We start from the raw sequence: 23,379 nt of genomic DNA, 5'->3' as shown, positions 1-23,379 counted from the left end.
CTGTTTGTGCTCGATTTCCCATGGAAATGGCCATAGGAGCACAGCCCTTTTCGTCAAGACGTCCTCAGCTTTTCCACCTTCAGCATTTCCACGGCTTCAGCAGGGAAAGGTGGTGCTGGGGTGACCAAGACTCTGCTCCTCTGTTGTTGCTGGCCTCTCCTTTCTTGTCCCTTAGCTGCTGGCCCAGGGGTGCCTGCAGTCCCTGGCACAGCGAGGGCAAGGGTGACACCCAGAAAAACCCCCACCAGATTTTGTGTCCCCCTCTCTGAGCTGCCCAACCTCAGATATTCCTCGGGATGTCACCTCCTGTAGGAGTCTACTCGAGTGATGCAGAGGAGGGAGGGGTGAAGGCTTTAGGATGGAGATGAGTGAATTTTGGGGTCCTTTACCCTCTTGCTGTGGTGCTGCTTTACCCCCTTCTCCCGAGCAGGGAGGGATGGTGGGGTGCAGGATTTGTGCCCCCACCCCCAGGAGCACCATACAGTGATGGGGCTGAAGCAGAGCCACCCACCCCAGCTGGGACCTCTGAAAAATAATAGGGAAAAAATAATTCAAGCCAAATAAATAAAAGCAAAGCCAAACAAGCCAGCTCCTTGGGGAGCCCGGGGCGGCAGAGATCCCTCGGGGGGACCCGACCGTGGGCAGCGGGGCCGGGGGGGGGGGCGGCAGGTTTGCTGACACCCAGCACTCTCCCCCTCCCCGATGCTTTAATCACATTTTCAATTCAAATCTGCTGCTATTTGATCCCCCGGGGGTGGCAGCGGGGAGGGTGGGGGATATTTTTAGCTGTGCTTAAAGCTGCCGGGGGGCGGAGGGAGATCGCGCAGGTTGCTGTGGCCGGGAAGAGTTGGAAGGGATTCCCCCCATACCCCCCTTTTCTTTCTTTCCTCCTCCTCTTCCTCCTCCTCCTCGTTGCACATCTAAGGGCGGCAGCGGGGCTGGCTCTCCCCTCCCGGAGGTCGCCTTTGTTTTCCCCGTGTCGCTTCTGCCGAGCAGCCGAGGGGGCGGGAGGGGGCCGGGGCCGGGCTGGGCTGTGTCGGGCTGGGCTGAGCTGGGCTGGGCTGGGCTGGACCGGCCGCCCCTTCTCCCGCTCGCCCTCCGGAGCTGGCCGAGTTGGTGCTGTTCCCCCGGGCGGCACTTTCCCCCCGGGCCGGGGCTGAGCCGCCGCCGCCCCCCGGGACCCCCATGGCACCGCCGCGATGTTCGTGTCCCGGCTCCTGGATTTCCAGAAGACGCGCTACGCCAGGTAAATCCCTCGGTGCGGCGACCCCCGACCCCCGGACAGCCCCAACCCCTCCCCGGGCTCGGCTCCTCTGGGATGGAGCCCGAAAGGATCTTTGGAAGCTGCTCAGTGCCTCAAGCACAGGGCAAGTGCGGGCTGGGTTTTGGGCTACCTGCTTTCCTGCATCCCTAAAGGATTCTCAGCATCCTTCGCTGCCTTTCGCTGGGTCTAACTTCACCGCGGCTCTCATCCCGCAGCCGGGGGAGCAGGATCCTGCCTTCCCGAGGGAATCTGTTCCCTAGCTCCGGCTCCGAGCCCCCCAGCGTGGTCCAGAGTCCCTCTACACCCCGGTGAAACCCCCTCGGGTCGGCTCTCCCAGCCTGGACCCGCAGGCTCAACAGGGTTCCCCTGGGATGCACCGGCGGTGGATCCTTCTCTCCCTCCATGAAACCCCCAGGGAGGTTTAACAGCAGCAGCCGGGACTTGTTTTAAAAGCTCAGGTGATGCAGGAAACCTCACGGTGTTACCTGTGCAGGGGGAAACCTGAGGATTGCCGAGCACAGGTCAGGGGGCACTCGGCCACGCGCGCTGCTGCGGGATCAGATGTGGCTTTTAGAAAGGAGCTGGCAGGTGACACGGGGACAGAGCCAGCCCCCTGCTCCCCGGGATGAGTCAGATGGCACCGGCTGCTGCACAGATGGGGACCGGGGGGCTGCTGGGGCTGCTCGGCTTTGCACCGAGGAGAGGCTTTGCTCCCAGCTCCCTGGGACTGTGGTGGGGGTGTTTTTCTGCCTGTGTAGGGCTGGCACAGCTCCTGGGGGCTCTCAGCTCTGTGCTGCTGCTTCCAGACTCCCAGTGGTTCGGTTAGGGGCAGATATCAGAGAAAAACTTGTGTGAAAAGAAGTGGCAATGGTGTTTCTCGTCTGCTCCAGGCAGGATGATCCCTGGGGGATGTTTGTCTGGGCTGGGTAAGGACAGGAGACCATCCTCCGACCCCCTCCAGCCATCAGCTCCTTTCCTTCCAGCTGTCCCATGGGGAAAATCTCCAAAACCTGCCTGAAATGTGGCTGCTTGTTCAAAGACAGTTTGGATGCTGTAGCTTTCTCTCAATCACCTTTGCTTGGGGGGGAGGCAGGAGGCACCTGGCAGATCTGCACCATGTGCCTGGTACAAAACCTTGTGAAAATGGAGAGTTCCAAGGCTTTCCCTCCCCAACCCCCCTCAGTAGGCATGCAAAGGACAGAGCTGGGGAAATGGAGCTGAGCAAAGCTCTGTACCCCCAGAGAAGGAGGCAAGCCAGACCTTTGGCCCATGGCAGGGGTGCAGAGGCTCTTTGGGAACTGGGCAGCAGATCAGGGGCTGCTCCACTGACATCAGTCTCCCCCAGCAGAGCCCATCTGCCAACCTGTTGCTTGATTTATCCTGAATCAGCATGCTCCAGCCTTGTTGTGGTTCTTCCTGGAGACAATTTGCTCAGTGGGATGTGGCATTACAGAGAGCCTTGCAGGGATGGTGCCCACGTGCAGGGCAGGGGCTGTGGGGCACAGGAAGGGCTGGATGCACAGGGAATCCTCCAGCTCTCCCTGTGTGCCAGGGCTGGCTGGGGAGCAGCAGGAGGATAAGGGTCCTCCCTTGGCTTTCACCCCAAGAAAGCCACCAGCACGTGATGCTAACCCAGGGCTTCCTGTATCATCACAGAGATCCTCTTAGCCCAGTGCTCAAAAATAACAGTGGGATAATCCCCGTCCTCCCCACACTCCCTACACACCAGCTCTTCTCTCCATGGAAATTATCTGCTATGAAATATCCCAAAAGAAACCCTAAAGCTGCTTCTTTCTTTGTGTCAGGGATGCTCTCTGAGCTGAGCTCTGAGGGGGGAATTGGGGTGAGCAGAAGCCAGGGGACTCAGGGTGGCATGTGTCCTGCAAGGCAGCAGAAGCATCTCAAATCCTCTGTTCAGTTTTCACTACAGGAAAGATGTTGGGGTGCTGGAGCAGGTCCAGAGAAGGATAATGGAGCACAAGTCTGATAAGGAGCAGCTGAGGGGGGCTCAGCCTGGAGAAAAGGATGCTCAGGGGGAATTTCTCACTGACCACAACTCCCTGACAAGAGGGTGCAGCCAGTCAGGCTCTGCTCCCAGGGAACAAGGGGCAGGATAAGACAAAGCTCAAGCTGCACCAGGGGAAGTTTAGATTGATATTAGGAAGGATTAAAACAGGCTGCTTAGGGAAGTGGCTGAATCCCTGGAAGTGTTTCAAAACCACACGTGGATGTGGGGTTGTGGTTTAGGGTGAACATGGCAGTGCTGAGCTAATGGTCAGATTCCATCTTAGAGGTCTTGTCCAACCTTAACAATTCTATGATTTCATCTTGCAACATCTTTTCAGAGAATGTGGCCTTGCTTATGGTGTTCCTTGAAGAAACAAAAAATATCAAAGTTTTCCTTGTGGTGGAAAAGCCTGGAACAGGCTTCATTTTTCAAGTCATTTTATCTAACTTTGAGCAAGGACCAAGAAAGGAGGAACTTGGCCATTGATACACCCACCAAAAGGAATAAATAAAACACAGTGTGGTGATGAAAGACCTGTTGTGTGAGAACAAAGAGATGAAAAGCAGTGATCAATGTGGGAACATTCTGTGAACTGCCAGGAGAAAACTCAGGGCTGGAGGGCACTAGGCTGTCTCCAAACTCCTCCTGGCAGGGAAGCGCTGTCACCGTGGGGGGAGCAGAGTGCAAGGCAGTGCCACTCGAGCACACTGTGCTTATCAATGAGAAACTCGGTGGTTCCTGCTCTGCTGTGGGCCCCAGGAGGCTCTTCCATCACTGACACGGTGGGGAAATGGAGTTTCAAAGCACAGTTGCTGCAAGGCTTTCCCTGTCACTCACAGCCTGCACCCTGACAAGCAAAATCCATCTCCTGCCCGACAGGCCAAGTTTAACCACCACACAGCACAGCACAGAGTGTGAGCTGATGTGATTCTCCTGTTTTATCCAACCACTGGAGGGTTATTCCTTATTCCTCCACTCTCCCTCCACCCTCACAGCTCACCAAAACTGTGCTGGGTCCCTCCCAGACCAACAGATCAGACCAAGCTGCATCTTTATCACTGGGCTCTTGGTCAGGTTACACTGACCTGGTAACCAAACCCTCCTTGCACCTCACCACCAGCTTTGACCCCATTTTGGCCCAGTTTGAACTCAACTCCTGCCCTGCCATGGGGCTGAGTACCTCCCTGTGGGGACACTGAATGCTTCCCAGACTTTGGCCATCCAGAGCTGTAATTGGAAGCAAACATGATTAATCAGGGAGCTGCTGTATCCGGCCAGCCTCGCATCTCTGGAGCAGCAGTGCAGAGGGCTTTGCTGGGATCTGCAGGGCACTGAATCATTCTCACAATCCCAAAACAGCTCCCCTGATTTGTTCATGTAAAAGGCTCTGAATCTTACTGTCTTTGCTTGGCTTGCCCTGCATGGAGTAACACAAAGAGGAGCAGACAGGAAAATCCACATTAATGTCTCAGCCCAGGAGGGGCCTCTGTAGGTGCATGGTCCAGGTTTGTCCTCACCTCCTGCAATGCAGGCACCTCCACCTCCTCACCAGCATGAGGGGATGGAGGTCTGAACTCTACACTTGCTCAAACCCAGTGAATTTGAGGAAAGGCAGCAGGGAAGATCTTCCTTGTTTCTCCCTGCACCTGTAATTATTGAGCATGGAGACATTTATCAGCTATTCCAGCATCTCTGGCCAAGACAAGAGCAGGAATAAGAGGAATGGGAAATGTTGGGGTGCTCAGACTCCAAAAACAAGGAAACCAATGCCAGGCTGACAGCCTGGACAGAGCAAACCCATTGGGAAATCCACTCCCCATTGCTTTGCCATGAGAACATGAGCAGCCCTCACTGCTCCCACACACTCCAAGATGCTTTCCAAGAGCTCTGCTTCCTCCACAGCCCACGTGGGATGAAGCAGTGAGAAGGGAAATGCTTTCATGTTGATACCACAGCCTGAAGCTCCCTGAGAGGCTGGGGCTGCTCACCTTGCAAGCACCAGCCCCATCAAGACCTGCAGTGTGTCCCCAGCTGAGCAGACAGACCCCTTGATGCAAAAGGCAAAGCTCCAAGAGAGGGAGAGACCCCCAGAATGGATAGCCTCAGATACCCTCTTGAACTGGCACCAGTAGGAATTACCTCATGTAGATCAGGGTGCAAAATTGGAGCCAGGTATTTGGAAGCCATCAAGCTCTCAGAGCAGCATTTCTGATGGGATATCCACTCAAACTGCCCCATTCCATCCTCTGCAGGTGTCCCCAGCAGGACAGGCCCAGGTGGGGATCACCACACTGAAGAAGTGCACAAGTGGGCAAACCTTGTGTTTTTTGGGGAAGGATGGTTTCTTGCATGCCTGGGAAGCACATGATCCTTCCCCTCCTTCTGCTGGTGTTGGATATCAGCCTGATGTGATTCTTTGGCACAGTTTTCTGTGTCCAGCTTCATGAGGTAGCAGCCAACACAACCCATGGGAAATTCAAGCCAGTGCCCAGCAGGGCAGGTCAGTGACTGTGAGAAATGGGGCTCTGCCAGGACTGGTCCTGGGCTCTCCTCCCCTCCTCCTCCTCCCTTCCCACACCCCCAGCTCCACAGTGAGACAAAGCCATGCCAGCAAGTACAACTGCCAGAGAAAGGAAGGGAAAAGAGCACAGCTTATTCCAGTCCTTCACCCCTGAGGGGTGCCTGGCTGCAGCTGCATGAGGAGTTCTGTTGAGTGCCCAGGATGCTGCTGCCAGGGGATGGATGCTCAGGGCTGGGTCTGAGAAAGGCAGAGGAGACACAAACACACAGAGCAGGTCTCTCCAGCTGTGACAAACTCAGCATTTTCATGCAGTGGGAGTCCAGAGCCTGGTGGGCTCTCTGTGCTAGCACTGCAACCTCTCATGATAACAGATACCACAGGTGTCATATTCCTGCTGGATGAGTCAGATACCACTGAGTTGAGCCAAGCTGTGCTGACCTTCAGGAGAATTTGGAGTCAGCTCTGTGCTCTTGCTTGAGTTTACAGCCCAGGTTTGCTGCTGATGAGGAAAGGATTTTATGCAGAAAGATCATCAGGTCAGGGCAAGGAGTTGCCTCCCCTCTATGCTGAGCAGCATTGGCTGGCACAGCAGAATCAGACCCAGCCCTGCTCTCTGCTGTAAGTAATACTAATGGAAGTCTCACTATCTGCATGCTTGGCTGGTGAAATACATGATTTTCCTCCTGTGCCTTCGCTGTCCAGAGGCATTTGCTGAATAATTTACAGATATGATTTGTACCTGAGCAGCATCTGGGAATCCCAAATGAGAGCCTGGCTGTGTCTCTCAGGCCATGCTGTGGGGAGATTTTATGAACCTGGGGCATGGTCACCTGCCCATGTATTTCACAGCCAGGGTTGGAGGCTGGGAGAGCTCCAGCCCTCAAACTATCCAAATCTTCTGCCAGCAGGCACAGGATCCACTGGTCACACTCACTCCTGCCCACCTTGGCTGTTGCAGTTAAACAGGATTTATCCCACTAACTCCTTGCTCAAGGCAAGGCAGCAAGGAACATGCACAATGACTTTCCAAACAAGAAATTAATGAATAATAGAGGATTTGCAGTTCTGGAAGCAGTCCTTCCAACATTTACAAAACACCTGGGACATCAGAGTCATTTTGTGACTAATCAGCTGTTGTTGGACATCTCATGAGTACCAAATGAAACAAAAAGTCCCAGCTCAGAAAGTAATTTGGGAAACACTCACCAATCCCATCTGTTGTGAATAAACAAACAGCTCTGCTGTGGTTGCAGGGTCATGAATTGCCTTGAAAGAGTTAGAGATACCATCTACATAGAGGGCTGGGGAGAAAAATAAATATCCCTGCCCTGAGGGGATGTGGACAGTTAGCACCCTGTTGGGAATTGCTGCTTTTTTTCACCACCAGCCAAGCCCTGCTGGGTGCACATGGGCTCTTGTGGGTGCAGAAATGGCCAATGCCTGCACCAGCCTGGCTTGGAGCCTCCTGTGCTCATCTCTCTTGGGATGAGGAGCAAGAAAGGGGTTGTGTATGCCCTTGGTATGCTCAGGGGAAGAGCAGCTATTCTCTCCTGCACCCTCTGAGGCAGCAGGATGTGTCAGGGGGTTGCCTCCTCTGTCCCTTCTCAGGGGACATCTGTGCCTGTGGCTCAGAGCCAGCTGCAACTCTGAGCTGGCAGAGCACAGGGGCCGTGTCTGGGAGCATCCCTAAGTCAGCAGCAGCTCCTGCTCATCATTTCTCAGGGCATGCAGGTTGTGGAGTGCCAGGGGATGCTCCACAGCCAGCCCAGGGTGCTCACACACATCAGAGTGCTGGGGATGAGCAGCACTGGGATGGGAGGGATGAGGTGATGGATGGTGATCCAATCTGCTGCCTGTTTTGACTTACTTTGGGGAAGCAAGGCTTGCACCAGGGAAATCTGGGTGGGTTACTCCAGAAATCTGGTGAGATTACCCATGAGAAAGGTAGGGAAATGCTGGCTTAGATAAAAAAACCTTCCCTTTCCTGCTGCCTACTCAAGGTGCCAGCTCCTTGTAATAGGAAGCATGACAGAAGAAAACCTTGAGTTGTCTCCATCTGCCCTCCTGCTCTCCCTCAGGATGGGCTGGAGCCACAAGAGGACAGACCTGACCCATGTCCCCTGACCCAGGAGTGACCCACAAGCCACAAGAGGAGCCCACCTCACCTGCCCCATGCCCCATGTCCCCTGGCCCAGGAGTGACCCCTGAGCTTCCAGCAGGCACAGCTCAGTCCTGCAGAGCAGGAGCACCATGTGTGTGTGTGGGAGCATACAGGCACTGAGCAGTGGGCATGGAAGGAGGCTCCAGCTCCCAGCAGGTGCCAGGAGCCATGCACATGCCCGTGTGGGTGGTTCTGCAGATGGCTCTGCCAGCCTTGGTGTTTCTGCTTCCCAGTGGCAAACACTCCATGTCAAGGGCTAGGAAGGAAAAGCAGGATTTTTTCCTGCTGCTGGGCTGGATAAAGCAGTAAAGTCTGGGGGATCTCCAGTGCTCAAGGTGGGCCATGGATGTTTCCTCGTGGTGCTGTGCCTTCTGAGCCCTGTGACTGTAACTGCTGCACACAAACAGCAGCCAGGCTCCACGCCAGCACACACACTCCCCAGGACTGAGCTAATTACAAACCACAGAGGAGCTCAAGGGATTGAAGCCTCTTACCAGGGATGCAGCTGGAGCTTTACCAGGTTCCGGATCAGAGGCAGAGCTCTTGCCAAGCCCCAGCTTACGGGGATGCCACCACAGCAGCTCCCACGTGAGCCCAGCACCACCCCTGACATCTGTGCTGGGTGTCAGCAAAGCCAGGACGTGCACTGCAGAGTCAGAGGCCAGTCTGCCCTGCAGGGACACATCTGCTCCATCACTGACACCTCAGGCACCACAACACTTGTTCTACCAAGGGACAGTCCCAGCAGGAGTTGCCACCACTGCTGATCAACATCCAGCTAATCCTTCCTCAAGCCTTTCTCTCTGACCACCACCAGGATCTCCCCCTGTTACTTTAAAAGCAGCTGTGACATCCAGTCACAAGAGAAAAGTGAAATAATCTCCCTCTGCAGCCAGGTCCCAAGAACTGCCCAGCAGGGAACACAGCTTGGAAAAGCCCCAGCTCCTTGGGCAGAAGGGTGGATGCACAGCCAATCCATCTCCACAGGCTTTAGGCCAACTCCTGAGCAAGCCCAGCCCTTTTATAAGCCATTTGTAGGTGAAACCTGTAGAGGTGAGCTGCTCTGGGGAGATTTGTATCACCTGGGATAACCTTGCACTTGCTGACTGCTCCTTTGTCCCCGTGGCACCCAGCCCACAGTGCAGACACACAGACACATGCACAGCCTGATTTATGGCAGGGCTGGGCAGGGCAGGTGTTGGAGCAGCTCTCTCAAGGGCAGAAGCCCAGCTCACAGCTCCCCATCCACATCTTAGTGGTGATTTTACACCCTGCTCACATTATCCCCCCACTTGCCTGAAGGATGTCAAAATTGTTTTCCTCACTTGGAGAGAGGGGAAAGGGGAATGAGAGGGACATGAAGAGAGGTGGCAGAGGCCAACCAGGGAGTTGTGTCACAGGCAGGGCTAAACCCCATCTCTCCCAAATTGCAGCCTGGTTTGGGTCTCTTTGGGGCTGTTCCCCTCAAGTTTAAGGCTTTCCTGCAAGTCTCCATGGCTCTGCTTGTGTGAGTGTGTGGTGACCATGGAGTGACTGATTCAGGCTCTCTTGGTGCCCTCAGGAGAGCTCAGATGGTCCCACACGAGCCCTCCTGAGGAATAATTTAATTATATCTCTGTCTTACCTTCTTCCCACCCTGAAGAGCCAGGCAGATCTGTGTGATTTTTGAGGCTGGGATTTTGTTCTTGGATAAAAGTCTTTTAAAAACTCAGTCAAAACCCCTAAAGCTATATTTAAAAAAAAAAACAAAAAAACAACCAAACAACCCAGCCCAGCAGAGTGGGAGAAAGAGCAGCAGAAAGGAACAGGTCTGGGAAGCCAGCCCTGCACTTTGCCCCAGGACAAGGGGTTCTTTGTTTCCCTGGCCAGAGCTTGCTGCACTGGCCCTTTTCAGGCTCCCTCCCTGGGAAAAGGGCCAGGGGAAAGCAGGCACTTTGGGGCTGCTGTGAATAACCCCTGGTCAGACCCTCAGCAGCCTCCCCTGTTCATGGAGGAGTTGTAGGGACTCTGCCAGGAGCAGCACCAGGAGGAGAAGGTGCCCGGGAACCCTTTGGCTCCCTGCTTCCCACACACCATCCCTGGAACTGAACATGCTCCTGCTGAGCAGGAGTGACCTTCTCTGTGTCTTTTGGACTTTGCCATCCTGGAGCACCTGCTGAGCTGCACTGTGGTGTGTCAACACCTGCTCGTGGCTCCTGGACCCAAGGATCACAAGGGATCTTTCCAAGTGTGTCCATCTGTCTGTCCAGGCTGGGGCTGTGGTTTGAGGCTGGTTCTGGCAGCTGTCTGCAGGCTGGGAATGCTGCAGGGCTCCCTGTGCCCTGCCCTACATCCATGCCAGCACAGGGATGGCACGAGCTGGTCCATAAAATCCCAGGGGAGTAGGGGAGGAAATGGCCCCTGCACCCCTGGGAACTAAGGTGCAGCCAGGGACTTATCCTGCCTTGCTGCTTCCATTTCTACAGAGCATAGAGAACCACAGAAATGTGCAAAATTAGTTCCGAAACACAATGCAGGTCCCAAAAGTGGGGCTCAGACTGACCCACACTGTGCAGCCAGGTCCCACATCTGTGATACTCCATTTCCCACCAGCCACAGGATGATGCTTACTGGAAAGCAGGGCAGGAAAATAAGAGTAATCTCTCCCCAGGTAAAAAAAAAAAAAAGAAAAAAAAGGTTCCTCCTCAAGGCTATTGTCTCTCTGGGACAAGCAGGAGTTTGTGGTGTCCCACACCAGCATGGCTCTGGGCTTCAGGACCATAAATGCTCTTCACCCTCATTATATGGGGATGGCTTGGCTGGTCCTTCCCAGCTTATCCACCCTGTACCAGAGCTAGGGAGGATATTTGCACCCCAGGGACACCTTCCCAAGGCTCTGGGTGCTCCCAGCCCTGGGGAGGGGGCTGTGGAATTGGTTCTGTGCTGCTGCTCTGAGCAGCACCAGCCAGAGCAGAGGGGAGATGGAGCAGCTTTGTTAAAATCAATAAATCCAAGGAAAAGGCCTTGAACGTGTTTCCTCAGCAACTGTGACGTCATGTGGACGTCTGGCCTCCCCTTCTTCCCCCTCCTCCTCCTTATTATTAAAAGGGAAGATAAAGGGAGGCAGACAGTGAAGGGGAGCTGGGGACAGTCTCCTGGCAACCCTGGGGACAGTGAAGTCCTGCCAGGACCGTGGTGCAGCACAGGCAGCCCTGCCAGGGCTGTGGGCACAGTGCTGGGGTGGGGAGGGCATCCCTGCTGTCCCTGGGGTGCAGGTGACACTGCTCTGGGCACAGCCGTGTCCCCAGGGTGCCAGATTCTTCCCAGCCCTGCTGAGCCCAGATTTACCCTTGGTGGCAGAGCAGTGAGAGCTTGGCTGCTCCATTCCCCCTCTTAATTCCAGACATTTTTTGGTGATGAGGACCATGAATGTGTTCCCAGGGTCTGGCAGGAGGCATGGCAGGGCAGGGGCTGGGGACAGGGGACAGGGGACAGGGCCCCTCTGTGGGGTTGTCACTGTCACCTGCTGGGGTGCCCCTCACCCTGCTGTGGCTGCACAATTTCCCCTACACCAAATCCTTGTCATTTGAGCTATTTAATCCATCCTGGCTCAGTTTTGACAGGCAACAGCCAGTGGGGCCAAGCAGGCAGGAGGTGGCAGAGGAGTCCACACAGGCTTGAGTGGCTTGGAGACAGAGAGAGGGGACTTTTCCTGCTTTTCCAAGCATCCCAGTCTGAGGCATCACCCTGTGCCCAGCAGCAAGGTCTTGCCAACCCCTGAGCCCCTTTGCTGGGCACAACTCAGCTGTGAAATGCCACAGATGGTGCTGGAGCTGGGGGCAAACTGGGTCACAAAGCAATTAGCCCAGGTCCTGCCCAGCAGCCCTGCTCAGCTCAGCCATCCTGACCTGAGCCACAGCAGGAAAAGTCTTAACACCCCTGATTCTCAGGGCCAGGGAAGGAACCCTCTCATTTCCCTGTTTGCCTTTGCTAAGCCTCCACTGCTGTCTCCTGCCAGAAGAGGGTGGTGCAGGAGGCTTTGCTCAGACCTGCTATCCCAGATGCACATTTAATTTGTTGTTACATACCCAGCCATGGAGTGACACTATTTTTTATCGCTCTGTGTTAGTCCAGCAGGGAAAATCAATACATTCCTGGGAGTGCCAACAGCAAGCTGATGCCTCCTAAGAGTAAGAGAAACAGAAATAAAGATGCAGGTTTCCAAGGGAGGGCAGCAGACTTTCCCCCACAGCAATCTGTGTTGGGATGTGCAACCCTGGGGGTAGATGCAGGTGTTACCCAGAAACCAAAGGCATTGCAGGGATACATTTTTTGGAGCTGCTGTGACAAGAAGGTGTCATCCCTGGATGAGTTGGGGTCCCACAGGTCTGCCCCCTACCTGTGTTCCCTCTTTGTTGCTGGGGCTCTTCCCACCCCTCCCTACAGCAACTGGCAGAGCTGCCTCCTGCTCTCCAAGCACCAGCAGCTCCCAGGAGCTGCTTCAGCCTGAGCCATGGCAGAGCAGGACTGGGCACCTGGCACGTGGGGACACCAGATGGACACGCTGTGCTCTGGTGTCACTCTGCAGGGCAGCTGGAGAAAAGCTGAGCCATGGTGGGGCTGCAGGCTGGGGGTGGCCCTGTGCTGACCCCCTTCTCAGAAGGGTTCTGCTCCAACCCTCTCCCCTGAGTGTGTTTTTCTCCCTGTCTCTCACTGCAGGTTCATGAATCACCGTGTCCCATCCAACTGCAGGTACCAGCCCACGGAATATGAGCACGCAGCCAACTGTGCCACCCACGCTGTGAGTCCCTGTCCCTGCCCCTGGGTGAGGGAGGATGGTGCTCATCTCTCTGGGGATCCATGGAGGAACCTCAAGGGATACCTGGAAATGTCTGTGTTCAGCCCTGGAGCAGTCCCTGAGAGTCTGAGGGCTGTGATGAGGCAGATGTGCCCCTTGTGCTCCTGGGGACTGGGATCTTCTCCCTCCTCCTGCCCTGGGAAGTTGATGCACATCTGCCTTGCTCTCATCCACTGTGGCCCCATGTCCCTGGGGAAGCTGATGAGGGCTTGGTGGGGCAGGAGTATTTTCAAAGCTCCCTGAAAATGGATTGTTTCACAGCAAGAACTGTGACAGGAGCCCGTGGGGTGTAGCAGTGGGAGGGACCTCTCCCCCCATCAGGGTTTCTTTTGGGAGCTGACAGTTCCCACTCTGAGTCCTGAGAAATGACTCAGAGACAGCCATCCTTCATGTGCCTTCCTCCTCCTCCTCCCTACCTTCTGGACAAACTATTTTGGAGCTGCACCATGCAGGGAGGAGCCCTGCCTGCCCCTTACAGGTGATAGCTTTGACCAGAAGCTAAAGAAACACCTAGAAGGAAAAATGGGGGCTCTATTGTAGCTGCTCAGTGGAAATGCAGAGAGTAAACAGTGGGTTTGCTTCCCCTTCCAGTTCTGGATCCTGCCCAGCATCCTTGGCAGCTCCATCCTCTACATCCTCTCTGATGACCAGTGGGAAACCATCTCAGCCTGGATCTATGGCTTCGGCTTATCCAGCCTCTTCATTGTCTCCACCATCTTCCACACCATCTCCTGGAAGAAGAGGCACCTCAGGTACAACACCTGGCTGCTCAGGGCTTGGGAAGGGGGAGAGGGTCCAGGTGCCCCCAGTGCTGTGACCATCTGTCTGTCCTGCAGGACTGTGGAGCACTGCCTGCACATGTTTGACAGGATGGTGATCTACTTCTTCATCGCCGCCTCCTACGCTCCCTGGTGAGTTGCTGGGGGCCTTCAGCTGGCCCCACTGAAGGGGAAAAAGTCATCCTGGTTCCAATAAATAGAGTTTCCCTCTCTGGCTTTGATTCTTCTAGAGGGCAGACCTTCCCCTTTCCATAAAACCTTCACATCCTGTAGATTTCAACCTCTTGAAGTTGAAGTTGCAAGCTGGGAGCACCCTTTGGTGGGACAGCCATGGGGGTGAGGGGGTGAGCCCAGTGCAGAGTGCTGCCCTAGACCTGCCTCACACAGCCCTGGGTCTTGCAGGCTGAACCTGAGGGAGTTGGGTCCCTGGGCGTCCCACATGCGCTGGATCATCTGGATCATGGCATCCATCGGGACCGTCTACGTTTTCTTCTTCCATGAGCGGTGAGTGCCTGTGCCTGCCCCGAGCCTGGGCTCTGTGGGACCCGGGACAGGAGCAGGGACCTGCTGCCATGAGCTGCTTCCTCCACGTGGTGGCACCAAATAAAAAGCCAAAGTCCCCAAAAGTCCCGAGTGCCGGGTCCCGAGCCAGCCCACACATGAGGACATGGGACCTGCTGCGATGGCACTGCCACCCCTTTCCCTGGAGCTCTGCAAGTGTAAAACTCGGCCTCCCTCTGTCCCTGCTCCAAGCTGCCTCTCTGTCTGCTGCAGGTACAAGCTGGTGGAGCTGGTGTGCTACGTTATCATGGGCTTCTTCCCTGCCTTGGTCATCCTCTCCATGGTAAGCCCCTGCTGGGAAGCACTTGGGCTCAGTGTGAGGGATAAACCCCAGGAGGGGTTTGAAAACCCACAGCAGTTTGTCTCTGGTGGGTTGGCGCAGTCTGCAGGCTGTGTGAGGGATAAAGACATCCCTGATAGATGTGGCTCACCGTGGTTTTGCAGCTGCTTTGGGTGCATCTCTCCCAGCTCTCCTTCCTGGGCTCTGTTTGGAAATTGTAGGATCACAGAATCATAGAATGGTCTGGTTTGGAAGGGACCTTAAAGATCATCTAAAGATTAAAGATAATTCTCCCAGGGCTGCTGGGTCCCTGCTGTGTTGCTGGAGAGGAGGGGGCAGCAGAGGGCAGAGAAGTCCAGAGCTGCAGCTGGGCATCACTTGTGGGGTGGTGGGAGAGGGCAGCCAGCCCTTGGCCTCACTGAGCACTGTTTCAGCCCAACAGGGATGGCCTCCTGGAGCTGGTGCTGGGCGGGTTCTTCTACTGCCTGGGCATGGTGTTCTTCAAAAGCGACGGCCGCATCCCGTTTGCCCACGCCATCTGGCACCTGTTCGTGGCCATCGGGGCTGGCATCCACTACTACGCCATCTGGAGGTACCTGTACCGGCCCGGGGAGCTGCACAGCACCCCCTCCCACTAGGAGCCTTACAGACACCCCGTGCCAGCGCCTGCAGGGGACACAGCCACCCCCTGCCCATGGACAGACACCCCGTGCCACCGCCTGCAGGGGACACAGCCACCCCCTGCCCATGGACAGACACCCCGTGCCACCGCCTGCAGGGGACACAGCCTGCCCCAGACCACCCCGTGCCAGCGCCTGCAGGTGACACAGCCACCCCCTGCCCATGGACAGACACCCCGTGCCACTGCCTGCAGGGGACACAGCCTGCCCCAGACCACCCCCCTGCCCATGGACAGACACCCCGTGCCACCGCCTGCAGGGGACACAGCCTGCCCCAGAGCACCCTGTGCCACCGCCTGCAGGGGACACAGCCACCCCCTGCCCATGGACAGACACCCTGTGTCACTGCTCCTGGGGACACAGCCTGCCCCAAACCACCCCCTGCCCATGGACAGAGCTGGGGGTGCCCTTCCCGCACAGACAGGAGAGCCTGGATGTTGATTTTAAGTTTTTTATTTTTCTTTTTTAACCTCGGAACTGTTTATTTTTTAGGCAAAAGTTTCAGAACATAGTGACTGGCTGGGCTGTGGGTGATAGGGGAGTCACCACTCGCTGGGAGTTTTGTTCACTCGCCTGGTCTTGAGCATCCCATGGGATTGGGAGCCTTGGCCCCACGTGCCCCTGGCTATGACACCCTGGGTTTGGCTACTGGAGTCCTTAGCATGTGCCACTGAGGGGACTGGAGGAGTCAGAGTGGGGGGAGAGACCCAGTGGTGACACCCCTGCACCACCTGGGCTGGCTCCTGAATCGTCCTAGGTCCTGTCAGCATCAACAGCTCCACCCCAAGTCCTTGAGGGGATGGTCCATACTCAACAAGGCCTTACAAGAGATTGAAACTTGAATCTCTGTCAGGGCATCCCAGCCCCTGAGCACTGGGAAACCCTTTCTCTAAGCCAATATTAAGTGCACAACTCAGTAAATCCTTGGGATCCCCTATGGACATTTTCTCCCTGGAGTGCTTGGTTTTCCTCTCCAGCCTGGGTGCCAGTGGCAGCCTGAAGCACAGCCCTGCTCCCAGGCCCTGCTGCTCGAGTGCCTTCAGCAGGGAGCAGAGCTGGGATCCAGCTCCTGGCATCTCCCTGGCTGGGGTCAGCCCATCCACTTCAGGGGATTCCCTTTCTCCTCCAGGGAGGAAAGTGAACCTCCTTGGGCTGGGCTCACAGGGATACCTGCCTTCTCTGCTCCCATTTTGCTGATGAACCTATTGCTCATCAGATTTAATTCCACTTTTGGAAAGATTTCTAGCATTCCCAGGATTGCTGCAGGGCAGGGATGCATCCACACGAAGCCTGGATGTGAGCTGTGGTGGAGAGATCCTGGTGATGCTCAGTTTTTAAATTCCTAATCACAGGCACACAGTGCTAACTCAGGCTAATGAGACATGGAACATCCATCCAGCTGCTGGGAGCAGCAGAATGGGAAAGGGAAAATCACACCTGGTCCTGCTCCCCAAACACCCTGGCAGAGCTGCTGGAGCCAGGAGGGTGTGGTGTGTGCTGGGCTGTGCCTGCACCTTCCCCATCAGCCCCCAAAGGAATCAATTGCCCCTCCCTCTTTTTGGCCTTTGGTTAGTGACAGCTGCAGCCTCTGGCACGATGTGGCAAGTGAAGGAGATTTATGGCCACCATCCCACATCTCCTGTTTCTCCAGCAGCATTCCAGGGAGCTCAGCAGATCTTAGGGCACCCCAGGACTGGCTCTACAGGGCTGTGCCATTTTGCAGCAAATTACCAAAGAGGAACCATCTGGATACTCACCCCCTCCTGTTGTGGTGGCTGTGGTTGCCAGGCTGGCAAAAATGCCTGGTGGATTTTCCCTTCCATAGGCAGAAGGTTCCTGTGAAGGGCTCTGGGAGCTGTACTGGCACCCCAGCCTGGTGTGGGGCTGCTGGGGGTCAGGACACTCCAAAGCCTTTGGGCTGGGACTGCCCCTGGGGTGAGGGGTGGTCTCAAGGATGGGGGTGAATGTGCTGGTGTGAGCCCAGACCCTGCTGCTGCCTCTGCCCAGCCCTGGCCCTGTCACCTGCTGCAGATGGAGAGGTGGAGAAGGACGAGCTGATGGAGCATATCCAGGGCTGGAATAGCAGGATACAGAGCTCCCAGAGTGGGAGATGCCATATTTTCTGTCTGGCAAGTCATTACCCTTCTCTGTGCCTCAGTTTCCCCACCTGGGAAGCGAAGACCCTGACCTACCTCACAGGGCTCATGTGAGGACCCTATGGAGGCAGCCAGAGCTTCACAAACACCTTCAATTTCCACTGAGTCTGGGGGAGCAGGTTCCCACCGTGGGGCACGGTGACAAGGTGAGCTTAGTGTGCCTGGCTCTCCTCCCCCTCTGTCACCAACTCCCACAGGAGCCACCCTGGGGTCAGACCATGCAAACAGCAGTCCCTGGCAGGGGCTGAGGATGCCCAGGCACCACCACCGTGTTTTGCTTCATCCCAAGGGATTTATCTCAAAAACTGTTTTGCCATTGTGGTCTCTGGCCCTACATCTGTCCCAAGGGCTCCTGAGGCCCAGGGAGCTGCCAGAAGGACCTTTCTGAGGCTGCTGCATCTCAGTCTCCTGCTGAACATCCAGGGCAGGACAGAATCCTCTGGCAGGAACATCACCACCCTGCCTTCAGCCTGGACTAGCAGAGTGGGCTTCTCTGGAACTGAGAGGCTCCCCCTCTTCTCTTGCTCCTAAATCCTCCCCTTGCACAGCAAGGGGGACACAGAGCAAGTTATGGGATCATCCTCCTATTTTATACTAATTTTCAATGACTCATAACATTCAGGATGTTTGTGGAGGAGGGCTCGAGGGATCTTTTTAGCATCTCATGGTTTTCACCATCCATCCTTGTTCAATCAGTATTTTATATTTAACACAGTATTGGGTCAAATACAAACAAATGTAAGGAAGATAACGCTAGTGGATGTTGTTTCCTGTGGAGTAGGATTGAAATAAAAACTCAAGATACCTCACTCTTGCCTGCTTGTTAAATCAAAATTAGTTCCCCTGCAGCACCTGGAAATAAACTCATTTTCTCTCTGACTCATCCCACGTGGCTTTGCTCCCTGGTGAGGAGAGGAGCCAAGAGCAGGGTGCTGAGCACTGACTCACCTTGGTGCAGGGATGCCAGCTGCTGAACAAACAAACAAACAAACAAATGAATAAATCAGTGAGTTTGCTGACAGTGCCCCTGTGCCCAGAGGTGCTGGCTGGAAGACTCATCATCATCTCAGCACAGCAGCTCCAGCAGAGCCCTCCACTCCTGCTCCAGCCCTGCCATTCCCCTCCTGGCTGAGTCAGAGGTGTGGAGCCCCAGGGCTGGCACTGCAGGGGGATGAAGGATGAGGGATGCCAGAGCCACAGAGGAGGAGAAAACCTGTGGCAGACTGGGCAGAGGGTAAGCACAGCTCACTGCTGACCCCACAGGGGAAACCCACAGCACCCAGCAGCTCCCACCAGCCTCTCCCGAGGGCACTGGCTCCTCTTGGAGGGACAGATTTGCCCCCATGTGGAGCTGCCTGCCCTGGCTCTGCACATCCTCTGTCTGCCCTCTGTGCCATAATCACACAGGGCTGAATTCCCCCAGGCTGCCATGCTCAGGCTTTCCCAGAAATCCAGGGAGGGTTCCCTGCTTCCAGGGGCAGCTGAACTCACCCCGAAACCTGACCCACAACTTCCACCTCGCCCATCATTTCTTTGCTGCTGGCAATTGGGCTGGACTGGGAGGCCTCTTTGCTTTGCTTTGCTTTGGTGCTGTCATTCCCAGAGGGTGTCTGGGTGGCAGAATTGCTTTCCCACCCAGAGCACCCCGGACAGGGAAACACCCCTTCACTGAAAGGAGGCAGTTTCACCAAGGGAAGCAGAGCATCAGTGACCATCTCAACCTGAACAACAGTGCAGTAATGATCCATCCCTTTCTCCTTTCAGGCACCAGCCTGTGTGCAGCCTCAGCAGTCTCCAGGTCAGCTCTGGAGCTGTTTGGATAAAACCTGTTTGGCCAAAGCCAGCCTGTGCAGCTGGAGTGTTGCTGCATGCAGAGCCCTGCCTGGCTCGCTCCTGGAATTTTCATAGAATCCTAGAAAGACTTGTGTTGGAAGGAATCTTAAAGCTCATCTTGTTCCAACCCCTGCCATGGGCAAGGACACCTTCCTCTAGACCAAGATGATCAAAGCCACGTCCAACCTGGCCTGGAACACTTCCAGGAATCCAGAGCAGCCACAGCTTCTCTGGGCAACCTGTGCCAGGGCCTCACCACCCTCACAGGGAAGAATTTATTCCCAATATTCCATCTAACCCTGCCCTTTGTCAGTGGGAACCCCCCCTTGTCCCGTCACTCCATGCCCAAAGTCTCTCTCCATCTTTCTTGGAGCCCCTTTAGGCACTGGACAAGGCTCTAAGATCTCCCTGGAACCTTCTCCATCCTGATCACCCCCAGCTCTCCCAGCCTGGCTCCAGAGCAGAGGGGCTCCAGCTCTCAGAGCATCTTCTCAGCCTCACTCCAGCAGCTCCAGGTCTTTCTGTGCTGAAGGCCCCAGCCCTGCATGCAGTGCCCCAGGTGGGGTCTCAGAGACTGGGGTAGAGGGGGGCAGAACACTCTTCTCACATCCTAACCCTTCCCACATCCTGACCCTTCCCAAATCCCGACCTTTCCCAGTACTGACCCTTCCTACATCCTGACCCTTCCTAAATCCTGACCTTTACCACATCCTGACCTATCCCAGTACCGAATCTTCTCTCATCCCAAACCCTTCCCCAGTCTCGACCCGTCCCCGATCCCGGTCCCGATCCCGGTTCCCGATCCCGGTTCCCGATCCCGGTCCCGATCCCGGTTCCCGATCCCGGTTCCCAATCCCGTCCCCGCTGCCGGTTCCGCGGGCCGTTCCGCGGGTGCCCGCGGGGGGGCGCTGCGGCGGTCGCTCCGCCCCGGCGGGACGGGCCCGGCCCGAGTCCCGGCGCGGCCCCGGCGGCTGCGGGCGCTGCGGCGGGAGCGCCGAGCCTCCCGCTCCACCGTGAGTACCGGCCCCGGGCGGGGGGCGGGCCCGGCCCCGGGACCCTACCCCAGGGACCCCTCTTTCCTGGGGGGCGCATCCCCGCTGTCCGGTCCCCGGACACGCTCGCTGCGCCGGGCGGTTTGATTCTCGTTCCCCGGGAAGCGGGAGGAGCGCGGCGCTCGGGGCTTGTCCGGTTGCCGCGGGAGACCCGCGCTGGGAGGGCTGTGCCCCAGGGTCCCTGTCCTGTCCCATGCCGGGCTCACGGGGAGTCTTCCCCATGGTGCTGTCCCTGCGGGTCCGTGTCCCATCGCGCATCCCTCGGGATCCTCCCCGTTCCGTACCCCTCGGGCTCCTTCTCCGCGTTAAACTCCCCTCGGAATCCTTGTCCCCATTCCATACCGCTCAGGATCCGTCTCCCCACTGCACGTTCCTTGGCATCCTTCTCCCAGTCTCATGCCCCTTGGGCTTCCTTCTACCCCTTGTACGCTCCCTGTGATCCCTCTCCCCATTCCATGCCCCCTGGGATCCCTCTCCCCATTCCATGCCCCCTGGGATCCCTCTCCCCGTTCCATGCCCCCTGGGATCCTTGTCCGCTCGCACAACCCTTGGGATCCCCCTGCTATCCCATTTCACCTGTCTCCAGCTGCCTGCCACTGTGGTGGCATGCCCGGCCGTGGCAGGGAGGTGCTGAGATGATCTGTGTCCCCGTGCGGCCAGAGCAGTTTCATGCTGAGTTGTAACTTTAGCAGAGAAAACTCAGGGGAGTTTGCTGCTTGCTTGGAAAGTGCTTATTTTCAGCTCTCTCCAGGACCAGTTAATTATCGCCGGAAAAAAAAAAAAATATTGCTAAGATCTTATAATTAGGCAGCCTACGGAGACTATGGAGCTCGGGAGGCAGCAGAAGGCAAATGCTTTTTGTGCAGTGTTTCTGGGGTGTGTGAATAGATTGCCGGGCAGAGGGCTGGCATTTGAATTACCGGAGAGCTGGTGCACGTTGGCGGCTCAAAAGACCCTGCAAAATAATTACAGGGGGGGAAAAAACCAGAGAAAGGAAAAGCTGCTGAAAGGACTCCCGTTGTCCTTGTGGAATCAGGTCCCAGACTGTTATAACGTTTGTGGGGCGATAGATGCCTTTGGGACAAGCTGTTCGTGTTTGCGGGACCGGGGCTGCCTCGAATCCCATTGAACAGTGCCGGGGTCCAGGCTGCCTGCTGCTAATAATAACGTGGTAAGGAGTTTACCCGCCCTGATCCGGCTAAAGACGGCAGCGAGGGAGCCGTGGACATCAGCAGCCTCCGACCTGCCCCTAGATTAGATGGATAAAACTCGCACAAGGAGAGGCAAAGGAAGGGAGCGGGGGTCGGAGCAGAGGGGTCTGGGCTTCACCCCGGCTGTGGGGATGGGATCTGCAGAGGGGCAGGATTTGGAGCCGAGGGGCAGGATTTGGAGCCGAGGAGCGCACGTCAAAGGCACCAGGGCGTTCTCATTTCCTTTGCTCTCCGAGCTCTAATTTGTTCCACATTGCAGAGGAGCGGCCTCTCCCTCTGCTCGCAGCATCCAGGCTGCGGTCACTGCCGTTAGTCCGGGGCTGCCACTCCAGCGGTTTCCATCCAAAAGGAAAAAAAGAAAGGCAGAAAAAAAGAAAAAAAAAAAAAAAAAAAAAAAAAAAAAAAAAAAAAAAAGAAGAAAAGAATTTCGAGCAAAGATCTGAGGAAACAGCTTTTCTGGTTCCTATTCTGGAGTGGTTATAGCTGAAATCTCACCACCCATCCATGCGCTGGGATGAGCCCCGGGGAAATTCCAGATGATTAAAAAGTGTTTTAACAGTGTTGTTGCTCTTCCCAAAAGGGAATAAGATGACCTGGTAGCTACAGGTTGATTGGCTTGATAGCATCCCCCCAGGGAGAAGAGGGAGAAACCTGGCTCGGGCTTGAATTGATTAAAGACTTCAGCACCAGGAATAAATTCCTGCCATCCAACGTGGCTCTATGGAAAATAACTCCTGGCAAGTAGAAATTATTTCAGTCTCCAAATCGAGAGGTGACTCTCTGGCTGTAATACACTTCTGAGAAGCATTTGAGTTATGAGAGGTGATATTCTTGTAAAAATCTGCACTTTCCAGTATTAAAAAAGTCAATCCAGTCCAGTATTTAGAGCTGACATTGCACAGTGTCAAGAAAGCTGGTATTAAATAAACGTGATCCATTTCCAAGGCAGTTATCAGGGAGATTATCACTGCTGGGCACTGCTAGATGGTAACATGGACTTGGTGTTTTTATCAGTAATCTGGAATAAGGGAGATGGAAATGACTTCTGGAAAAACCTGGATCTGACCCAGGGCAGCTGAGTGTTAATGGTTTGCACAAATCTGGGAGGTAAGCTGAGTGAGCAAAAGGCATCCTAACCAGAGCAGAATGGAACATGGAAATCTTTTACACCCAAAAATAATAACTGTGCCTGTACGTGGTTTCCTGTCCCTAATCTGGATGGTAAATTTTCAGCTGGAGCTGCCTGCAGATGCTGGGAGAGGCAGCACAGGGTGATTTAGGGGATGGCTGTGTGTCTGTCCCCATTTCTGCACTGGAGAATTGAAAGTTTTCAGGATAATGTGAAATTTGTCTCTGGCGAGAAAAAAAAAAAATGCAGTTATTTGCATTTCTGGTTAGAACCAACTTTGGGCTTATGGCAGCCAAATCCCATTTTTCCTTCTCAGCAGAGGAGATGTGGAGTCTGAAGGGAAGGGACCAAGGGGCTGTAGAAAGGCTTTTACAGCTGGAGAGGAAGGGGCCATCCAGTGAGTCCACTCATAAATCAAATCAAAATCAAAGAGGAAAGAGGGCTTGGCAAAAGCATCTAAATACTCTCGCAGAGGAGAAAATACATGGTAGCCAAAAACTCATTAATTGAGCAGAGAAAAGATGGCAAGAATCAATATCTGGCAGCTGAGGGCAGACACATTGGAAATAAGGCATAAACATTTTACCAGGAGGAGTGATTAATCATCAGAAGAAACGTGGAGCAGCAGAGGTGGGGTCAGCACCTCGTTGCCTTTTGCATCACAACCTGCAGAGTGTCTCCCACAGCCCCGAGGCTGGGCCAGCAAGAGGGACTGGATCGAACCACAGCGAGGCCCTGATTAGGTGATTTAATTAGAGGATGATGCATTTATCTTTCATCACGGTGGAGCCGTGGAGAAGAGTAGTTCTTGTGCCCTGATGGCTCTTTCTGAGGAACACCCATGAAATCCCTGGTGGCACTTTGTCTCTTGGCCACCAGTGGTTGTATTCTTGCAGATCTGTGATGG

At 55.3% G+C, this 23,379-nt stretch overlaps 1 protein-coding gene across 1 annotated transcript; it reads left to right on the top strand.

Moving 5' to 3' along the window:
• The first annotated feature begins 997 nt into the window (after positions 1-997).
• On the top strand, positions 998-18,056 carry MMD2 (monocyte to macrophage differentiation associated 2). Its single transcript, XM_079320484.1, has 8 exons — positions 998-1,246; positions 12,653-12,734; positions 13,383-13,543; positions 13,628-13,702; positions 13,973-14,074; positions 14,345-14,414; positions 14,846-15,067; positions 15,424-18,056. The coding sequence occupies exons 1-7, from the start codon at positions 1,200-1,202 to the stop codon at positions 15,047-15,049; spliced, it is 741 nt and encodes a 246-aa protein (XP_079176610.1). The 5' UTR covers positions 998-1,199; the 3' UTR covers positions 15,050-15,067; positions 15,424-18,056.
• The last annotated feature ends 5,323 nt before the right edge of the window (positions 18,057-23,379 follow it).

The sequence above is a fragment of the Erithacus rubecula genome (genome assembly GCF_903797595.1).
Source record: "Erithacus rubecula genome assembly, chromosome: 17".
Classification (NCBI taxonomy): domain Eukaryota; kingdom Metazoa; phylum Chordata; class Aves; order Passeriformes; family Muscicapidae; genus Erithacus; species Erithacus rubecula.
This window is presented reverse-complemented; position numbering and strand designations above follow the sequence as displayed.

Coding starts and splice junctions, on each gene's coding strand:
- MMD2 (XM_079320484.1), top strand. CDS start 1,200: ATGTTCGTGTCCCGGCTCCTGGATTTCCAGAAGACGCGCTACGCCAG. Junction 1,247..12,652: donor CAGAAGACGCGCTACGCCAG/GTAAATCCCTCG, acceptor CTCTCACTGCAG/GTTCATGAATCACCGTGTCC. Junction 13,544..13,627: donor TGGAAGAAGAGGCACCTCAG/GTACAACACCTG, acceptor TCTGTCCTGCAG/GACTGTGGAGCACTGCCTGC.